This window comes from Monodelphis domestica, chromosome 6, assembly GCF_027887165.1.
Source record: "Monodelphis domestica isolate mMonDom1 chromosome 6, mMonDom1.pri, whole genome shotgun sequence".
Classification (NCBI taxonomy): domain Eukaryota; kingdom Metazoa; phylum Chordata; class Mammalia; order Didelphimorphia; family Didelphidae; genus Monodelphis; species Monodelphis domestica.
In genome coordinates, this window is record NC_077232.1 from 310,701,921 (window position 1) to 310,723,594 (window position 21,674).

Consider the following 21,674-nt stretch of genomic DNA (forward strand, 5'->3'; position numbering starts at 1 on the left):
ATAAACCATTTCTCTTTAATCTTCCAAACACTCTCTCTTGATCTCTACATCCCATGAAATACTGTCCAATGTCTGTCCTCGGATTCAGGGCTAATCTGCTAGAAACGGCCATTTGCAGTGAGCTGTGCCGATGCCTTTCCCTTGTTTTCTCCGCCATGCTTTCCCCCAGCATCCTCAGTCTGGCTCTCCTGAAGCCCCTTTAGAGCTCTCTAGGGCTCCTTCCCTCTCAGGCTTCACCACAGCAGAGAAACATCTGCTAACCACGACTCTCACACACCACTTTTCACCTCACTCACCTGGACTGCAGCTCCTCAGGCCTTCCTGCTCCAGCAGCCACGGGGCTTCCCTTTGCTCCAAATAAGAGGTCACATCTCCGGGAACTGCAAATCCTGGGCATGAGGAATCAGTTAGGGAAGAGGATGGAAAGAAACTTGTCATTCAGTTCTCTTTAGGAAAAGGCACGGGAATCCAGTGACTCCATTTAGAGAGGGGCCCACAGGGTTCCCACATGAGTCTGCACTCACCCCTAAGTGTCTGCAATGCTAGGATAGGAGGTGCCTGTGATTCTGCTGTGGAACCTGTCATCAGCAGCAGCCCAATCCTCTGCCCCACTCCTCATGGCCAATCCTGTCACGTTCCCTTCTGGCAGGAACTCCTAAGCCCAGGCTGGGGAAGAGGGTTATTGTTCTGGATCAATCTGAAGTCCCAGACAGGAGGCCTTGAGGGATCGGCTCCCGCCCCATCGCCCTACCTGCTCCTCACTCCCTGAACCTCCTATAAACCTTTGCAATGTCACTTTGGTTACTCTGCCTCTTCCATTGTGGAACTCAGCCACTCCTCTTGGCCCCAACTCTGTTTCTCCGCCACTCAGTCAGTCCTGACAGCGACAGAGGAAGGCAAGCAGTGACTACAGGACGCTTACCAGGACTCCTGAAGAACAGTTTCCAAAGCATTTATTTTGGGGGAGAGAGGAGGGGGAACAAGATCATGAAGCCAATTTGGAATCAGAATATTTGGTTCTGATGCATTTTCTTTGTAGAAGGATGCACTCAATCCATAGATTTCCATGTTCACAAAAACAGAGGCAGCCAGAAGTGTGGCGGACAGAGATCTGAGGTTAGAGTCCAGAAGGCCTCAGTTTCAATCTGGCCACATAGGATTATTATGTGTGCGCCTCAGAGCAAGTCACTTAATCTAATCTTTATTTCCCTCAACTGTGAAATGGGTATAATTGTGTGGGAAGATTAAGGTGAGGAAGAAGTGACATAATTTAAAGAGAAACTTTGGCAGAGTATCTGGCAAAGAGTAGGTATAAATGCTTATTCTCTTCCGTCCCTTTCTCATCAGTGGCGCTGGGGGTTCAGAGAAACAGGAAGGAAGATGAAGGACAAACCCAGGAGCTGTGAGTTGTTAAAGAGAAAAATATTCCAAATAGTAGATCTGTCCTAGAGAGGAAGAGGTTGGCAGGAAAAGCTGCCTGAGCAGTCTACCGAGATGGGTTTGGGAGACACAATTCCAGGCTGGGTAGAGGGGAGATGGGACCATGTCTGTGATTCTTCCACATGGATTTGATTTTGGACTTTAGGAGCACCAAAGGGAACCTCCCATGACACAATGCAAAGTCCTTTGTAGGAAAATAAGGCAGCAGAGGGGCCTGTCTCTTGGACTCGGCATACCAGCACTTTTCCCTTCCTTATAACTGATAAATATTCCAAATTCTGCCAATTAATAATGAAAATATTCCTTTGCATGGCAGACTCGGGCAGCAGGGAGAGGCTCCTTACCCACAGAGAGCAGGTTCCGGACATTCTCCAGCATCACCTCCTTGTAGAGCTCCTTCTGGGGAGGGGTCAAGAGGCGCCACTCCTCCCGTGTGAAGTCCACAGCCATATCCTTGAATGTCACCACCTCCTAAAGCATCAAAAGTCAGAGGAAAGAGGGCTGAAAGCCATCAGGATTAATAATCCAACTCTCGTAAATGATCACCCTAGTGCAAATATCAATAATGTGTATTAGAGAGGGAAGTTAGAGATAAAAAGGGAAATCAAAAGATGTGACACCAGGAAACAGTTGGAAGGAAGGGAGCTGATTTCAGAGCACCTCCTTCACTTCCTGTTCTCTTCACTAAGCAACCCAATGAAGTTTGCCTCACAGATGGTGAGTCATTTCCTCCCTCCAAATACAACAACCATCAGAACAGTTTTCTTTAGTTTAAGAGATGTATTTATTCTCTTAGGGGGAAGGAGATAAGGGCGGGGGGGAACTGGGAGAGAGGGAAAAGGGGTTTCCTAATTCTAATTTATCATTTGTTGAAGGCTTTGATGTCTATCCTTTTCCTTGAGCTCAAATTTGAAGTAGAAAGGTAATGGCCAGAGAGAAAATGAAGTGGTCTATCCTCAAACCACTCCCAAGCAGAAGTTGAGTCCAGCCAGCTGGAGGAGGATCCAACTGCCCCTTCTTCACACTTCCATGGAATTCTCTCTCTCTCTCTGCTCACCCCATGAGTCTGGGTTCCATGTGTTCTTGAGCTCTTCTTGCTCTGCATGTCATTTCTTCTGCCTGTGCCCATTTCCTCCATCACATATGGAAATAGGTCCTGACCAAAGACACACGTAAAACCCAGTGGAATTGTGCGTCGGATATGGAAGGGGATTGGGGGGAGGGGAGGGAAAGAACATGATGCTGGAAAAAGGCTCTAAATCAGGGGTCCCCAAACTACGGTCCACGGGCCATTTATCCAGCCCCCACTGCCCTTCCAGAAGGGGCACCTCTTTCATGGGTGGTCAGTGAGATGCGTCCTGTGCTCCTGGAGTACTGTCTGTGGTAGCAATGAAAAGTTTGGCATCTCATGTACAGTATTATGTCCGGTGACATAATCCTTGGCACTATTGGAGCCTTATTCTGAGAATAACTGCACGAGAATGAAGTGCAAAGGATTCTTTGGTTGCACCATGGAAGACGTCAGCATGGTGAGCAGCGATCTGGGGGAGGAGATTCCGCACTGTGTAGACTGCTGCCCGGTAGTGATGGGCCTGTGCAAGGTGTGACAGTGTACAGTGTCCCAGGCCCAGCACCGCCTCCAGCACTGTATACAGGCATCAGGCCTGTGACCAAAACCAACGACGACTAGGTTGGCAAAAAGCCAATTTGGGGGCAGTCCCCTTTGGAATAGGAGTGTACAACAAAGGCATCTCAACCTCCCAAAGTTCACTCTGGATCTTCTGGTGCGGGATGCGATCTCTGCAGGCATCTGTCTTCATAGGGCATTCTGGGTTCAGGGAGGTGGCAAGTCTCTTGTCCTAAAATGGCTCAAATTTAAATCAATGTCCACAACAGTAACTTGGCCCCATGAGGTGAATAATAACAAACAGTGGGATCACTCAGGGATGCATGGCTGAGTTATGAGGTATATGAATCCATTTGCAAAAGAAAATCAAAAGCATGAAAAAATCCAAATAAAAGGGAAACATAACTTGTGGATATAATAAAAAATGTAAACGTCTTATGTCTAAAAAAAAAATCTAAGTAAAGGAAAAACAAATCTATGACAGGTCCTTGAATCAGGGTCCAATTCAAATGATTTAAGCAATTATGCATTTACCCAATCAGTAGCCAGGACTATAGAAAGTTGCCACATTATGAAAGACAGAAAAGGGACTCGATTATAGGAGCCAGGTAGGAGCCAAATTTGAGATACTCGGCAGAATGTGAGACAAGGAAGACCTGCGTTTAACACATCTTAAACAGCCGCAACCTTGAACCCCAAACAAGTTCAAGTCCTCTTGTCTTGGCTCAAAATGTTCATCAATCCCATGTGAACTTTAAAATTACTCCAACCCTAACTAGACATATTTTAGGGGAAGATAAAAGTTGCAAACGCCTGATTAAACAATGAAGGTACTTAACTCATACCATATAGTGAAGCTAGAACCTTAAGCTTGGTCTATTTTTAGATCTAATACAAAAAGGTGTTAAGTACCTGTAAAGGTTAAATTAATCACAAAAGGTCAAGTAACTCACAAAAGGCAAGCTTAACAAAGAGGTGTGAAGTACGCAGAAGATTTAATCTAACCGGAAAAGGTGAAAACCAAAGAGGGTGAGAACTAAGAATGGGCAGTCCTGGAAAAAAGTGTCTACTGTGATTGGTAGACGTGAAAATTTAAGAGAGGTGTAGATGCAGGGGAAAAGGGTTTAGCCTGTATAGGTGGATGTCCAAAAAGCATCTCAAATGGTGAGATGTGTAGGTCTCCTCTAGGCCTGCTTCTAAGATAAAATAGGGCCAGAGGGAGAATTTCAGGCCATTTTAAATGGGTCTCAGTGCATAATTTTCCAATCATAGTTTTAAGTTCTTTGTTCAACCTCTCAACTTGGCCTGAGCTCTGGGGGTGATATGGAACATGAAATTTGGGAGTTATCCCCAAGCAAGAATATATCTGGTTTAGGACAGAATCAGTACAATGACTTCCTCTATCTGAATCAGTATGTGCTGACAGTCCAAAGCAAGGAATAATTTCTTTTAAAAGTATCTTTGTAACAAAATCTGCCGTGGCTCGGGTCGCAGGAAATGCTTCCGGCCATCTGGTTACTTGATCTACAATGACTAGACAAAACTTATAACGTCCAGCCTTTGGCATTGTTATGAAATCTATCTGCAGATGTTCAAAAGGTGTGTAAGCCCGACTCCAAAGGCTTTTCCACGAAATGCATGTTGGTTTTATGCTTGACACGTAGAGCAGGCTGAACTCATTTTAGAGACTGTAGTAGTTATACCAGGGGCTATCCATAGTTTCTTGACAGAGTCCACAATGCCCTGGGTGCCAAAATGACCATTTTTATGAATAGATTGGCAAATTTGGTGATAGAAACTTCTAGGGAACAAGGGTTTTCCTTCAGATGACACCCATACTCCATTGATCTGCTTCGCTTTGAATTTTTGTTTCCATCTTCCACTGCTTTTTCATTATATTCCTATAATGATAAATTTAAATCATCAGTTGTTGTTAATGTTAAAATTAGTTCAGGTCCTTCTATGGCTGCTAGCTTTGCAGCAGCATCTGCTTAATCATTTCCTACTATTTGGAGGGGATACAAAACTGAAAAAGGTTAATTAGAAAGGCATTAGGAGAGTCCTACTACTAATAACCCACCTGGGTAATAAATATAAATAACCTTAACTTAACTAAACTAAACTACAAGTCACAAAGGAGTAAATCCAACAGGGACCAGAATCTCACAAACAGAGTACCTTACAGGGAGGTAACAGGAATCCAGCTGTTGGGTCCTTAGATGTCCCAGAGAAGAGAGAGAGAAGACTCCATCAAACACTCTGTCCACCAGAAATGTATGGGAAATCTTCCTCTCAGCCTTATTGCTTATTTCAGAGGCAGTCAACTTCCAAGATGATCTTGTCTAGGTAGAGTCCAGCTACACACACCCTTCAGGCTTCACCTTCAGGTCCAGACTCTCTCTGGAAATTCCTCCTTTCCAACAGCTTAGAACTCTGACCCTACCAGCTCATGAGAGCTTCTAAGTCTTGAGACCTGCCAATCAATTGCAACGTTTACCTTCCCTTGCTACAGCTCTTGAACAAAAGGGCAAAATAGACATTGAAAGAGTTCATAAAACACTCTCTACACGAAATCCTCAAAAGACAACCAACAGGAATGTAATAGCCAAATTTAAGAGCTTCCATCCCAAGGAGAAAATTTTACAACAAGCCAAAAAGAGACAATTCAGATATCAAGGAGCACCAATCAAGATTACACAAGATCTGGCAGCTTCCACACTAAAGGACAAGAAGGCTTGGAATATGATATTCAGAAAGGCAAGAGAATTTGATCTTCAACCAATGATCACCTACCCTAACCCTAACCTTAAATACTTCCGGAGGAAAGTTTGGGCATTCAACATAATAGAAGATTTCCAAGTATTTGTAAAGAAAAGACCAGAACTAAGTGGAAAGTTTGATATCCAAACACAAAGATCAAGAGAACCAAGGAAAAGGAAAATGAGAGGAAAGGGAGGGAAAACGTTTTTCTTTATTTAAATTTTCTTAAGGGCTTCAATAAGATCAAATTGTTTATATTAACATATGGAAAAATGCTATTTGTAACTCAAAAATTATATTCACTATTGCAGTAATTAGAAGAATAATTCATAGGTAAAGATTGGGGTAATAAGTGGTCTTAGATGATGTGCAATTAAAAAAAGAAAAAGGGGGAATAGAAGATGACAACAAGAGAAACTTGAAGGAATAAGGTAAACAGAATAATCTATAACACATAACAAGGCACATGGGAGGGGGAGGGGAAGAATATTATAAGAAGGGGAGGAAGAGAGTGCTAATAGGAAATACTTAAATCGTAGTCTCAGTGAAATCAATTCTGAGAGGGAAGAGCATCTAGATCCACTGAGGTATAGAATTCTATCTTACCCTACAGAGAAAGTGAAAAGGGAAAACCTAAGGGAGTGGGGGAGTGGGGGAGTGGGGTGGGGAGTACAAAAAAAGGACAAAAAGGGGGGAGGGAACTTAATAGACACTAAAATGATAAGAAGGGAACAAAAAGGGAGGGGGTGGAAAGGGAAGTATAATAAGGGTGGGGATTAGGGGGACTGATTAAAAGCTAACCACTGGTTTAAAAAGATATAGCAAAAGAAGAAAAGGGAAGAACTAGGAGAGGTTATCAAAATATTGGGGAACACAGAGGTGGTTATCATAACTGAATGTGAATGGAATGAACTGATCCATAAAACAAAAGCAAATAGCAGAGTGGATTAGTGTGGAAGAGAGAAATGCTAAAATGAATACAATAACAGGATTTTGCAAGGTTATCTGATGAAGAAATGAGATGGAACAGTGATTGCCAAAGTGGGATGGGAATGGAATATTCCAGTTAAGAAAAGGAAGATCAGTTGGGGACTGCTGGTCTTTTCTCTTTGACTTGAAGAGGGAAGGAACAAATCTTCTTTGAGCCTACTTAGCTACCAATTTACAAATCCCTTGTTGAGCAGGAAAAGATCCAGACCATTCATCTGTCTTACAGTAGTGGAATAGAGACTTTTTTTTCCCCTTTGGGATAAGGCAATAGTCTATCCTTCAGAAGACTCATTCAAAACCATATCTCTGTGACAAGAAATGCCATCCTCTTGAATTTATAAAGACATTAAGATAGTCTGGAACTTAGTGTCCTGGGACCAAAGGAAAAGTGCCAGGCTGAAGAGTATATGAAATTCATCACCTGGACAGGGGAGGGGCCCCAGGAGTGGAATCGGAGGAGGAGAAGACTCTGGCGGGGAGAGCAGTGTTACATTTAAAAGAGTTGTCTGCCATAAACTGTAAGAGTAAAATGGTTGTAGTTGTAAGTTGTAGTGAGTAAAATAGTGGAAGATATGAAGTATAGTAGATATAAGAGTGGGTGAGTAAACTGTGACCGCAGAGAATATGTTTCACTACAGTGTCTTGGTTTTAAATCAAATATAAGGTGGTCGCCAGGGAAATATTCCCAATTATGAATATACCCAAGTCAACTGGGTTTTATAGAGATTTTAATTAATACAAATGAGGAATTAAAGAAAGAGAAAAAGAGTAAGAAAGGAATAAGTATGAAGGGCCTTAAGCCAACATGGCCTAGACCCGAGTCTTAAGAGAGAGAGATCAGTCAGTCAGTCTTTTATCACTCACCACAAGGTCTGTCTAAGCAAGGATTCTAGTGACAGAGTCTGCTCAGAGAGAGTTCCAGCCAAAGTCTGAGAAATTTCAAGATTTACAGCAGTGAGGGTTTCTTGGTCTTGAGAAGCCAAAGAGAGAAGTTGGGAAAAAGACTTTCTCTTGAGGGTTACCCATTTTTCCTGCTGGTGACTGGAAATCCCCCCCCCCCCCAGAGCTTCCAAATTGAAGGGACTTTGTGAAAAGAAAACTGAGCAGACTTTACCTCAGCTCCTGTTGCCCAGGAATGAGTCAACCTGACTTTCTCTCAGGGGGATCAGGCTGCCAAGACCGAGTTCCCCCCAAACACAAGGAGGGAGGGGAAAAGGTTTAGATAGACAGGGGCCCCTTCTCCCCACTTTCCTTTTCCCATCCTTCCCTGCCCGTTATTCCTTTGTATTACCTGATTGAGTTAACATTAAAAATTATCTATTCCCTACTATTGTGCTAAAAGGAATAATAAAGTGGAGGAGTTCCATGGAGACTGGAACAACCTCCAGGAAGTGATGCAGAGCGAGAGGAGCAGAACCAGGAGAACAGTGTACACAGAGACTAATACACTGTGGTATAATCGAACGTAATGGACTTCTCCATTAGTGGCGGTGTAATGTCCCGGAACAACTTGCAGGGATCCAGGAGAAAAAAACACCATTCATAAGCAAAGGATAAACTATGGGAGTGGAAACACCGAGAAAAAGCAACTGCCTGAATACAGAGGTTGAGGGGACATGACAGAGGATAGACTCTAAATGAACACTCTAATGCAAATACTATCAACAAAGCAATGGGTTCAAATCAAGAAAACATCTAATGCCCAGTGGACTTACGCGTCGGCTATGGGGGGTGGGGGGGAGGAAAAGAAAATGATCTATGTCTTTAACGAATAATGCTTGGAAATGATCAAATAAAATATATTTAAAAAAAATTATCTATTCCCCAAGCTGAATGTGAGCGAACGGATCAAGGGGAGACCTTTTGGTCTCAAGTAGTGGAGGGGGGGACAAGAGGGACAAGAGTGAATTGGGGAGAGCAACTTTAGCTAAGGAGGGAAGGCAGAAGGGGGGAAATCTTCAAACCCCCTCTCCTCTCTCTGAGCCAACCCATTATATCTGCTGTCTCCCCTGAACCCTGCTTTGAGAAGGGGGTTCTCCTCTCTTTCCCCCTTTCCATAATGAAAGTCCTAACTTCCAACCAGGCAAAACTTCCCTCTTCTATCTTTTTCTAATACACCCCTGAAGACATCAATAGGAGGGAGATAGTCCAAGGACTTCCTGTATCCTCTTTCCTAATTTATACTGTAACCTCTTATCCAATAAATAGCTAACTTTACTGAGGACTCAGACATCTTAAATGTACTAGAAGGGGATTATAAATACCATCAACTAAAGAAGAAACAGACTGAAGGCGATTTTCTCTTATCCTTCAGCTCTAGTCAGATCAGACTCCATTGTTCAAACAGCGTGCCTAGGGGAAGGGAGAATTGGTGTTACTCTTTATCTGATACCTCTCTCTCAAGTACCTGTCAAAATTTTGGTTCCTTTGATTCCCCAATTGTACATTAGAAACCAAAATCCTACCATATGTTGTCTACAAGAAACACACAAGAGGTAGGTAGACACTCACAGAATAAAGATCAAAGGCTGGAGCAAGATCTACTGGGCCACAATTGAGAAAAAGAAGGGAGGGGGCAGCTGGGTAGCTCATTGGATTGAGAGCCAGGAGGTCCTATGTTCAAATCTGGCCTCAGACACTTCCAAGTTGTGTGACTCTGGGTAAGTCACTTAACCCCTACTGCCTAGCCCTTACAACTCTTCTGCCTTGGAACAAATATACAGTATTGATTCCAAGATGGAAGGTAAGGGAGGGAGGGAGGGAGGGAAAGAAAGAAAGAAAGAATAAAAGAAAGAAAGAAAGAGAGAGAGAGAGAGAGAAAAGGAAAGAAAGAAAGAGAAAGCAGGAGTTGCCATCATGATATCTGACAAGGCCAAAGTAAAAACAGATCTCATTAAAAGGGATAGGGAAGGTAACTACATCCTGAGACAAAGGGCAATATAGACAATGAAGAAATATCAGTAAACATGTTTCCACCAACTGGTATAGCGTCCAAATTTCTAAAGGAGAAACTAGTAGAGTTGAAGGAGAAAATAGATAATAAAACTATACTAATGGGAGACCTAAACCTTCCTCTATCAGATCTAGATAAATCAAACCAAAAAATAAACAAGAAGTAAGAGATGTGAATGAAATCTTAGAGAAATTAGAGTTAATAGATATGTGGAGAAAAATAAATAAGGACAAAAATGAATACACCTTCTTTTCAGCAGCACATGGTACATTCACAAAGACTGCTCACATACTAGGACACAAAAAAATAGCAAACATGTGTAGAAAAGCAAAAATAATTAATGCAATCTTTTCAGATCTTAATGCAATAAAAATAATAATCAGTAAGGGTACATGGAGGGCCAAATCAAAAATTAATTGGAAACTAAATAATATGATTCTCCAAAACCTGTTAAAGAACAAATCATAGAAACAATAATTTCATTGAAGAAAATGATGATGAGACATCCTTTCAAAATCTATGGATGCACTCAAAGCATTACTCAGGGAGAAATTTATATCCTTGATTTTATATATTAACAATTTAGGGAGGGCAGAGGTCAAAGAATTGGGCATGTATATCAAAAAACTTGAAAGCGAACAAATCAAAAATCCCCAGATGAAAATTAAATTAGGGATCTTAAAAATTAAAGGAGAAAATAAAATTGAAAGTGAAAGGACTATTGAACTAATGAGACTAGAAGCTAGTATTTTGAAAAAACAAACAAAATAGACAAAGTACTGGTCAATCTAATAAAAAAAGGAAGGAAAATCAAATTAATAGTATCATAGATGAAAAGGGAGACCTCACCTCCAATGAAAAGGAAATTAAGGCAATCATTAAAAACTATTTTGCCCAATTATATGGCAATAAATAATGTTAACCTAGGTGATATGGATGAATATTTACAAAAATATAAATTGCCTAGATTAACAGAAGAAGAAATAGAATTCTTAAATAATCCCATATCAGAAAAAGAAGTTGAACAAGCCATCAACGAACTCCCTAAGAAAAAATCCCCAGGGCCTGATGGATTCACAAGTGAATTCTATCAAACATTCAAAGAACAGCTAACTCCAATACTATATAAACTATTTGACATAATAAGCAAAGAGGGAGTTCTAACCAAATTCCTTTTATGACACAAACATGGTACTGATTCCAAAACCAGGCAGGTCAAAAACAGAAAAAAAACAAAAAACACTACAGACCAATGTCTCTAATGAACATAAATGCAAAAATCTTAAACAGGATACTAGCAATAAGAATCTAGCAAGTCATCATGAGGGTTATTCACTATGACCAGGTGGGATTCATACCAGGAATGTAAGGATGGTTCAATATTGGGAAAACCATCCACATAATTGACCATATCAACAAGCAAACCACCAAAAAGCACATGATTATCTCAGTAGATACAGAAAAAGCCTTTGACAAAATACGACACTCATTCCTATTGAAAACACTAGAAAGCATAGGAATAAATGGGCTTTTCCAAAGGATAATAAACAATATATATCTAAAACCATCAACTAATATCATCTGCAATGGGGATAAATTAGAAGCCTTCCCAATAAGATCAGGAGTGAAACAAGGATGCCCATTATCATCTCTATTATTTGATATTGTACTAGAAACACTAGCAGTAGGAATTAGAGAAGAAAAAGAAATTGAAGGTATTAAAAAAGGCAATGAGGAGACCAAGTTATTGCTCCTTGCAAATGACATGATGGTCTACTTAAAGAATCCTAGAGATTCAACCAAAAAGCTAGTCGAAATAATCAACAACGTTAGCATAGTTGCAGGATAAAAAATAAACTCACATAAGTCTATAGCATTTCTATATATTTCCAACACATCTCAGCAGCAGGAATTAGAAAGAGAAATCCAATTCAAAATCACCTTAGACAATATAAAATACTTAGGAATCCATCTCCCGAGACAAACACAGGAACTATTTGAACACAACTACAAAACACTCTCCACACAACTAAAGCTAGATCTAAATAATTGGAAAAACATTGATTGCTCATGGGTAGGATGAGCTAACATAATAAAAATGACAATCCTACCCAAACTAATTTACTTACTAATGCCATACCTATTAAACTACCAAGAAACTTTTTTAATGAATTAAAAAAAAACTATAACAAAGTTCATTTGGAAGAGCAAAAAATTAAGAATATTAAGGGAAATACTGAAAAAAAATGTGAAGGAAGGTGGCCTTGCAGTCCCAGATCTTAAAGTATACTATAAAGCAGCAGTCATCAAAACAATTTGGTACTGGCTAAGAGACAGAAGGGAGGATCAGTGGAATAGACTTGGGGTAAATGACCTCAGCAAGACAGTCTATGATAAAGCCAAAGATCCCAGCTTTTGGGACAAAAATACACTATTTGACAAAAACTGCTGGGAAAATTGGAAGGCAATATGGGAGAGATTAGGTTCAGATCAACATCTCACACCTCACACCAAGATAAACTCAAAATGGGTGAATGACTTGAATATAAAGAAGGGAATTATATGTAAATTAGGTGAACACAGAATAGTATACTTGTCAGATATTTAGGAAAGGAAAGATTTTAAGACCAAGCTGGAGTTAGAAAAAAATACAAAATGTAAAATTACTAATGTTGATAACATTAAATTAAAAAGTTTTTGTACAAACAAAACCAATGCAACTAAAATTAGAAGGGAAGCAACAAATTGGGAAAAAAAATCTTCACCCCAAAATACTCTGACAAAGGTCTAATTACTCTAATATATAAAGAGATAAATCAATTGTACAAAAAATCAAGCCATTCTCCAATTGATAAATGGGCAAGGGACACGGATAGGCAGTTCTCAGATAAAGAAATCAAAACTATTAATAAGCACATGAAGAAGTGTTCTAAATCTCTTATAATCAGAGAGATGCAAATCAAAACAACTCTGAGGTATCACCTCACACCTAGCAGATTGGCTAGCATGATAGCAAAGGAAAGTAATGAATGCTGGAGGGGATGTGGCAAAGTAGGGACATTAATTCATTGCTGGTGGAGTTGTGAACTGATCCAACCATTCTGGAGGGCAATTTGGAACTATGCCCAAAGGGCGACAAAAGAATGTCTACCCTTTGATCCAGCCATAGTACTGCTGGGTCTGTACCCCAAAGAGATAATAAGGAAAAAGACTTGTACAAAAATATTCATAGCTGCGCTTTGTGGTGGCCAAAAACTGGAAAACGAGGGGATGCCCATCAATTGGGGAATGGCTGAACAAACTGTGGTATATGTTGGTGATGGAATACTATTGTGCTCAAAGGAATAATAAAGTGGAGGAGTTCCATGGAGACTGGAACAACCTCCAGGAAGTGATGCAGAGCGAGAGGAGCAGAACCAGGAGAACATTGTACACAGAGACTAATACACTGTGGTATAATCGAACGTAATGGACACCTCCATTAATGGTGGTGTAATGTCCCTGAACAATCTGCAGGGATCTAGGAGAAAAAACAGTATTCATAAGCAAAGGATAAACTAAGGGAGTGGAAACACCGAGGAAAAGCAACTGCCTGACTACAGCGGTTGAGGGGACATGACAGAGGAGAGACTCTAAATGAAACTCTAATGCAAATATTGACAACATGGAAATGGGTTCGAATCAAGAACACATGTGACACCCAGTGGACTTACGCGTCGGCTATGGGGGGTGGGGGGGAGGAAAAGAAAATGATCTATGTCTTTAATGAATAATGCTTGGAAATGGTCAAATAAAATATTATTAAAAAAAAAATAAAAGGACACATCCAAAGCAACCTGGACCAAATAGATCAGGGTCCAGACAAACAAGATCCATGAAGATGAAAAGAAAATTCAGCTAAAGTGTCATCCATATTACTAATTGCTATTTGGAATACATGTTAAATCCTGCCCATCTGGGTACCCTTGGATAGCTTTTCTAATCAGTCTTTACTTCCTCCCATACTACTGAAGCACTATGCTCTCTGCCTCTCCCAAACCTTCAAAACAGATAATGGCCCAACACATACATCCAAAGCTCTTGCTAATTTCAAATTAATCAAAAGAAAAAAGACAAAAGGTAAACCGGAAAAGTATTATTATGAATCATTGGTAGTGCCAGCCCTCTTTTGGGGCAAGGATCTGTTTGTGTTTTCCCTCAGCTACACTCATACACACTTGGATTCCAGAAAGATTCACCCATTCCTGCCATGACTCCCATCCTAACGACAAGCCTGGGAGAATGCAGATACAGAGACTGCTGAAACAACAAGATGCTCTACCACCTTGGGGACAAATTGGGACACTTGCAGCCCAAGCAAAACAAAGAATGGACAAGCAACAATTGACACCTCCTGATTGTACTAATGCCTTAATTCTTGCCATGCTAGCCATTTTATCTGTACGCCCTGTTATTTCTGCCATTGAAAGCAGAGATAATGGGAGATAATCCCATTACCCATTTTTCTTTGTGGAAATTCATTGCTTCTCTCTCCCCCTGCTGTATTACTGCACCCCAGTGACAAGAAAAGTTCCAAAGCCACTCAAACCTATGTATTGATTGTACAATGTGTTTCCCCCACAACTTATAGAAATTCTTGCTATGTATTTTAACAAATTGTCTTAATCCCCCCATTCTGTGAATTTTTAAATCTCCATCTTGCTGGGTCTGGCACCCAAAATTGTGCACACCCACTACACGGGCATGTGCTAGTCAATGACAAATCAGAAATAGCTAACTGCCCACCTGGGCTGTCCTACACCAAACTTGAGTCACCATTGGCACTTGTGAGGCACAGGAAGTGACAGAGAGAGCAGCCTCTGGAATTCGCTCACTTCCTGTGGACAGGGCTAGATGCCAGTTTGTGCTAGAAGCTTGAGCAAGGTGGAGGCCCGCAGACAGCTTCCCTTCAGATCGGTCACGTGAGTCAAGGACTGTTTTCCTTCTCTACCGTGGCCCTTTTGGGCCTAACTCCCTCTGGCTCCCTGCCAGAGGTTGAGTAACCCCTTGGCCTTTCCTCCTCTCTCCTTCTCTCCCTCTCCCTTCTCTTACTCCCCTTGTGATTAAACCACCATAAATTCCATTCTGACTTGAGTGTTTCATTTCAGGAATTTCACAAGTAAATTCCTTGGCGGCCACAGTTTTAATATTATAACAATCTTCAAAGGTGAAATTTTCACTACGACAATTCCTGCTGTCATTGTATTTGTTGCTAAATAACCACCCTTTATTATGCTTCCTGATAATATGACTATTGACAGGTATGATGGTCCAGGCACTTATGCCCAGAGTTGATTTCCAACAGTTTAGACCATCCTAAAGCCTTCATTGCACCCCTTATTGGGGAACACTGCTCTGACTGCACCACTAGCAGCCTGCCCTAGAAGGAGCCCACACTACACAGACAGACCATGGATATCGGTCACTCTGGCACCTCCCTTTATTCAGCCCCGTCCATTGCCAATTCATTTTATGACACCATCTCCTCCCTAATCTCCAACAGTGATTTGACCCACACCTTTATTGCTCGTGGATTTGCTCTTGTCTTATTTTTTCTTATTCCTTTTGCTTTCCAGTCCTCCTCCGATACCGGGGTCCACCATTCGGCAAGTCCAAATTGAGCTGAAGTCTCTTCAGCTCAAAAATTAAAAAAAGGGGGATATGCTGGGGGCCATCAGTCCACGACGCCTTGACAGAGTCACGCGTGGTAGCTGGGGAGACCACAGAGGGGTCCTTGATGAGATGTGGCTGCCCACCCAACCCCCCCCTTGCATGACCCCTTTCATCAATGCCCCTCACCTATGAACTGGCATGATTATGATTCCCCCAAGTGTCAAAAGAAATAATGCCAGAGCAAAACGCCTGTAGCCTAATTCTCCTAAACATCCCCAAAAGACCAGGCCCTGAAACCCAATCCCAAAAGACTATCGTGGGCCCACTCTTTCCCAGCAAAACCGCAGCTACAGGGCACGCCCAGAACTTTCTCATGAAGCACAAATCAGTCCTAGAGGCCCGTACACCAGGTGCAGGTGCAGTACAGGCACACCAAGCTTCCACGTGCCTCAGTGACGCAGTTACGCAAAGTCCCTAGGAAGCCCCTTGAGACGAAACCATTTCTCTCGTGTTCTGTCTGTGATCACAGCACAGGAAGATAGACTGAATCAGGTGATGCATCACTTGTCCAATGACCTCTGGTTTTGTGTATCTGCGTGCCAAGAGAATGGGTATAAATGCCCGGCCTGGGAAAGTGGAGCAGCCGAGCTGCAAAGCAGTCCCGTGGCCGTAATGATGAAGCTCTCCTCCACTTGTTATGTATTTTGACTGATCGCTCGCCACCTGCCAGGAACCCTGGAGCCGCCAGGGCTGGACCCCTTTTAGCAGGGAAACTCATTTTCATCTCAACAGCACTCACTTGTGACGGGCAGAAAGCCAACAGGGGAAGCAGCGCCTGGGGGTCTGACCTGCCCTAAATTCATGCCCAAGGGCCAAGGAATCACTCCCAACCCTTGAGAAGAGAATCAGGAAATGGTGATCCTCCTGCCCTGGATGTGGGCACAAAAAGGGTCCAGCAGGAAGGAGGGAGCAGCTTCCAAGCCCAGAGACAGGGAAGGGCCTCCCTGGCCCAGGGGGCTCCCATCTGGGGCTGGAATGCACTTACCTGGCCTGGGAGTCTGTCCCTCTCAAAGGCCATCCCTGGGGCTCCAGGCTCCCTGTAGAGGCAGCAAAGTAGCCCCAGTGAGTCCATGTGGTGAAGCTCCTCCATCTTTTCCCAGCCTTGTCTCCCCAGTCACAGTCCTGCCCCCCACCTCACCCCACTTTATGGCCCCCTGAATGGAGCTCCTGCCAAAGCTCCTCCTAACAGGCCTCCCTTGGTCCAGGGAATGTCTGTCTTCTCTGCCCTTCTGAGCAGCAGGAGATGGCCTGGAACCCCCCTCCCAGGGTACTCCCATCCCTCTTTCCCATCTTCCTCACTGCCTTTGGGCTCACTCTGGGCCAGTTGCTCCTAGTTGAACCTAAGAAGAAAGCTGCCCTGATCTTGCTCCCAGCTCCATATCTGGACCAGTCCCATCCCTCCCTGGGCCTCTGAACCCTGAGTTGGGGAGCAAGAAGGGGCCCAGAGGGGCAGAGGTTTTTCCCTTCTCTTTCCAGGCCTGAGGTTGTCCCACAGGGATGTACACTGGATGAGAGGTCACAGGAGTTACCAAGGGCCAGGCCCGCCCTCAGGGGAGAGCCTGGTACCTACAGAGGGATGGAGGGGGGAAGCCCAAGGGAGGGACAGCTTGGGAAGAGAAGAGGATCTGAAGGGTCAGATGAGTCCCTTCCTTCTCTTACTCCTCTTCTGACCCCCTCCCTTCTCCCATCCTCCCAGAACCCCAAGAGGCAGCATGGTCTTAGGATTCCACATGGGATGAGCCCAGGCAGAGCTCTGCCCTCCTGGAACCCCCGTCCACAATGAACCCATCTGTTCTTGCTTTGGTAACTCCTTTCCTGCCTTTGGGGTTTTCTGGGCAGAGATAGGAGTTCTTTGCCATTTCCTTGGGTCATCTGAGTCCGTTCTCTGGCTGAATCTCCCAGAGGTCAAAGCAAGAACTCGGAGCACCCCGAGGGGGGCAGGATGTGGTCTGGTCTCCTTCCCAGAAGGAGGAGGCCTGAACGGGAAGGACAATCGAGGCCGAAGAAGCAGAGATCTCCTCCCAGCCAGCCCAGCTCCTCCTACAGACAGTGACTGAAGGAACTGGGCCCTGGCTTTGCCTTGTTCCCCAGGACGGATCCCAGGAAGACTTTTAACCCAGAAGCCCCTCTTTGGCCACTTGAGCTCCTGCTGTTGTACCCTGGTCACTCCCACCCACTGCAGCTGGGGGGGGGGGGTTCAGGGAATTCACTCGTGTTACCCCCCACCACCACCATACCACCATGTCCTAAAGCTCTGCAGCCCCCACTGTCTAGAGATCAGTGCAAAGTCCCAGGAATTCTCTCCCAGGGCTGGGATCTTTGCTGAGATGAGCTTACATGCAGAGTTCTCCCTCACCCCATCACTTGCCCTGAGTATTAGAACTCCCACAGTCATTCTCTGATTTTGTAGGGCCATAACGTCTCCAGCCCATTTTAGAGATGAGTTGCAGCAGGAATGGTGAGGTGACTTGCCCAGGGTCACACAGCTAGGAAGTACCTGAGGCTGGGGGCAGGCAGTGAGATTTAGGCCTTATCCAAAGAATCAATGACTCAGGTAATCTTTATTGAGAGGGAGGAAGGGGGTGGGATGGCCCTGGAGATGGCAAGGCCTGGCCACAGAATGGCCTCAGAGTTTTCAGGAAAGCTTTCCATTCTGATTGGTGACTAAGGAAGGGTGGTTGTAGCCCTGTCATTCTCAAGACACTGAGGTGACTTTACGCATGAGTGTCTCAGGGGTGGGGGGCAAGCACACCCCAATGTAAAAGGGTGCTAATGATAGGTTAACCCCCTGGGGCACGTATTTTAGCTCCAATTTTGCTCCTTTCTGGGCAGAGTCTAGGGAAGGCAGCAAAGGGGGAAATAGAGCAGGCTTGGACCTCGTCCCGAGTGCCAGGAGAACTGTAGAGATTAAAATTAATATTTGAACACTCCAAATAGTATTTTAATACTATTTATTAAAAATCAAAAAGCCTAGCCCATCTAGCTCCACGCTGCTACTGCCAGCCAGTGCTTCCGTGAGATTGAGCAAAGCAAGCTCAAAAACGAAACTGAAATCAAAACGAACCCATGATGCAAGACAGGAAAAGGGATAAGGGGCTTGTGGGAAATGTAATCTCTAGGGTTCAAGATTCCAAATCAATACATTCCCCTTGGGGGGGGGGGCAAGTTATTGTTGTGAACTTTAATTTAAATTTGAGCAAATTTAAGATGAAAAAAACGTGCTATTTCCCAGAATCCAGAACGCGTCATGAAGATAAATGCCTGCCGAGATCCAGTGAACTCTGGGATGTGAATTGAACTATGAGGTGTTGAGATGCCTTTGTTCTGTGTACACTCTTATGCCAAAGGGGACTATCCCCAAATTGGCTTTTTGTCAACCTAGTAATCATTGGTTTTCTTCTTCTTTTTCCCTTTTATTCACAAAGTAATGCAACTTTTAAGTTGATTATGTTTCCATGTGTAAACCTCAAAATTTCTTAGACTTATAAATGTTGGAAATTTCACCATTGGGATATTTCATACTTGGAAAATTTCTTACTGATAGTCTATTGGAATGGGAATCCCATTGGCATGGGAGGTTCCTTCTCTTCCCTTCTTAAGATTACTTTAGGACAGAAACCCTTTGCTGAACAATGGAAAGGGCTTTGACCTATGCTTAAGCATAGAACAGGAATTTCCTTGAGTCATGATTGATTTTAGAATTGATACAATGGAGATACTTGGAATCAATCTCCACCCTATTCAGTCCTAATAGGATTGAGTAAGGGCTGCAGCCTAGATCAAAATTTAATTATTCCAATCTCTACCCTACTCGGGTTAACAGGATTTAGAAAGGGCTGTAGCAAAGGAGCAAAGATTTAATCATTTGAAAATATGACCTTCAACAGACATGTGCAAAGCCAGAGACCTCTGGGCGGTCCTGGGTTAAGCTAGAGCCTCCACTGGCACAGGGAAATTGATGGAGTGTGATTGGTAGATGGGAGAACTGAGGGGAGGTACTTGGATGGTTTCCTTAAAGATCAGGGGGGTCTGAAGACTCGAGGGGGTTGAGGAGTTGGTTGGAGTGGTGGCAGTGTACTCTGAGAAGCTTGCTCTGAAGGAAGCTGAAGGTGGGGCCCTTGAGACTGTTTCTCCATTTTGGTCACATGAGTGATAGGGACTGATCTCTTTTCTTTGCCCCAGCTATCTAAGGGCTTGGGCCTTTTGGCCCAGCCTAAACAGAAGGGGTATTTAAGCCCTATTCCCTTCTCTCCCTTTTTCTCTCTCTCTATCTCTAATTCCTTTCTTCCTCCTATTGTAATTAAACTCCATAAAAGGTTGACTGCTGACTTGAGTTTTTCATTTAGGAATTACATAGCTGAATTCCTTGGCGACCTTAAATTAATATATATCAGTCTTTTAAAGTGATTCCCTTGTAACATTGTTAGGACTTGTTAGGTTTACACATGATCCTTTTGAGGAAACTGGTTTCCCAATAGGATCACAGGGGGTTTGTATGAATGGAGATTTTGAACCTTTGACTTCATTCCCCAGATCTCAGTATTTCCCCAAATTCCCTATAATCTCTCCTGAGTCTCCACATTGGCGAGATCATGTTACTGGTATTTAACTGGCTGTACTGTGGATCTTAAAACTACTCAGACTCTACCTTAGAAGATTCGGTCTAGCTATTCCCTTATTGCAACAATGGAGATACTTGATCAGGAATGTATTGGGAACTTTTGAAATTACTCCACCCTAGTCAGACAGTGCCTGAGGGGAAGATAAAGTTGTGAACTCCTGACTGAACAATGAAGGTACTTAACTCATACTTTATAGTAAAGCTGGAACCTTAAGCCAGGTCTATTTTTAGACCTAATACAAAAGGGTGTTAAGTACCTGTAAAGGTTAAATTAGTACCTAAAAAGGTCAAGTTACAAAAGGCAAGCTTAACAAAGAGGTGTGAAGTACTCAGAAGATATAATCTAACTGGAAAAGGTGAGAACCAAAGAGGGCGAGAACTAAGAATGGGCTGTCCTGGGGAAAAAAGTCAGGAGACAACTGAATTCAGTTTGGAGAGTCATTTCAGTTCCCAGTGGAAGAACCCCTTGGAGATGGTCTTGTGGAGAGTGATAAAGACTGACTCTCTCCCTTAGAATCAGCCTAGGCCTTTTTCTACTGCCTGGCCCAGCCTGAGTCAGAGCAGTTTGTATTAATTGTCCCTCTCTCTCTCCTTCCCATAATTGCTTCTTTATTAATTAAAATCTCCATAAATCTCAGCTGACTGGGGTATTTCCACATTTGGGAATTTCCAATGATGACCACTTACTTAGATTTTAAGTCAAAACACTAAAATTACCCTTACAGTTTGGGCTTTTACACAACTCCTCCCACGTTTGGCTTTTTTTAAGCCACCAGGCTGAGTTCAGGTACTTCCTTTTAACTTTTAACATATAATACTTTGTTACTGAATATTAATTTTAATCTTTACAGAATTCACGGACTGTCCAGGGAGCTCAAGCAAGGTCCTGGGTTCTGTATGAAGACTGCTGGGAGCTTTCCCACCGCTGTGACTCTGAGCCCCCATCTGTCTTCTCTGAAAGGAGGGCCACTATAACCCACAGGGACCTTCCTGCAGTCCTTTGGGCTGTGTACTTGGCAGGGCCTGGGGGACATGCCAGCCCACCAAGGCCAGATGGCGACCGAGGAGTATGAGGATTCCGGGCTGCTGTCCAGGCGCCCTGACATTGTCTAGACAACAGCCTGACTCATCTGGGAGGGAGAGACTGTGGGAAGGGTAAAATGGGTCTAAGATGGGTCCGGGGGGGGGGGGGGCACTCTGGAAGGGATCTGCCTGGAAATGACTACAGGAGCCCTGAGATTGGGAGCCAAAATCAGGGCTGGGATTCAGCCCCCTGGCAGGGAAAGGGCTCTGAGGGCTCTGACAGAAGGAGGAGCAGGGAAACATGGGTAAGGGGAGCCAAGGGAGGGGCTGGGAAGGCACACAGTCCAACAGAAGTCCTGGCAAGGAGGACAAGGACGTCAGAGAGACTGAAGTGTTCCAGGGGGTAGCTGAGCCTGAGGAAACAGGATGACGAGATGCTGAGGTCTCCCTAAGAGCTGGGGAGGGCTCCTGGAATCCTCTGGGAGAGCTGAAGTTTGGAATCCCTAAAGGGAAACTGGAGCCAGGGTTAGGGTTAGAAATCAGGCCTG

The 21,674-nt window shown here is 43.5% G+C and overlaps 1 protein-coding gene across 7 annotated transcripts in view; it reads right to left on the reverse strand.

Moving 5' to 3' along the window:
- The window catches only part of LOC100027516 (zinc finger protein 420-like), a 46,931-nt gene that overhangs the window by 18,505 nt on the left and 6,752 nt on the right, over positions 1–21,674 (reverse strand). For 2 of the 7 annotated variants that reach the window (XM_056803534.1, XM_056803532.1), the window contains exons 2-5: positions 16,468–16,519; positions 2,498–4,968; positions 1,785–1,911; positions 297–389 (exon numbers count right to left, since the gene is read on the reverse strand). In XM_056803534.1, the coding sequence (XP_056659512.1) occupies positions 297–389; positions 1,785–1,911; positions 2,498–2,578 (301 nt within the window). In that variant the 5' untranslated portion in view covers positions 2,579–4,968; positions 16,468–16,519. The remainder of the gene's footprint in view (positions 1–296; positions 390–1,784; positions 1,912–2,497; positions 4,969–16,467; positions 16,520–21,674) is intronic. The other 5 variants (XM_056803536.1, XM_056803535.1, XM_056803538.1 and 2 more) reach the window with 3 other exon arrangements.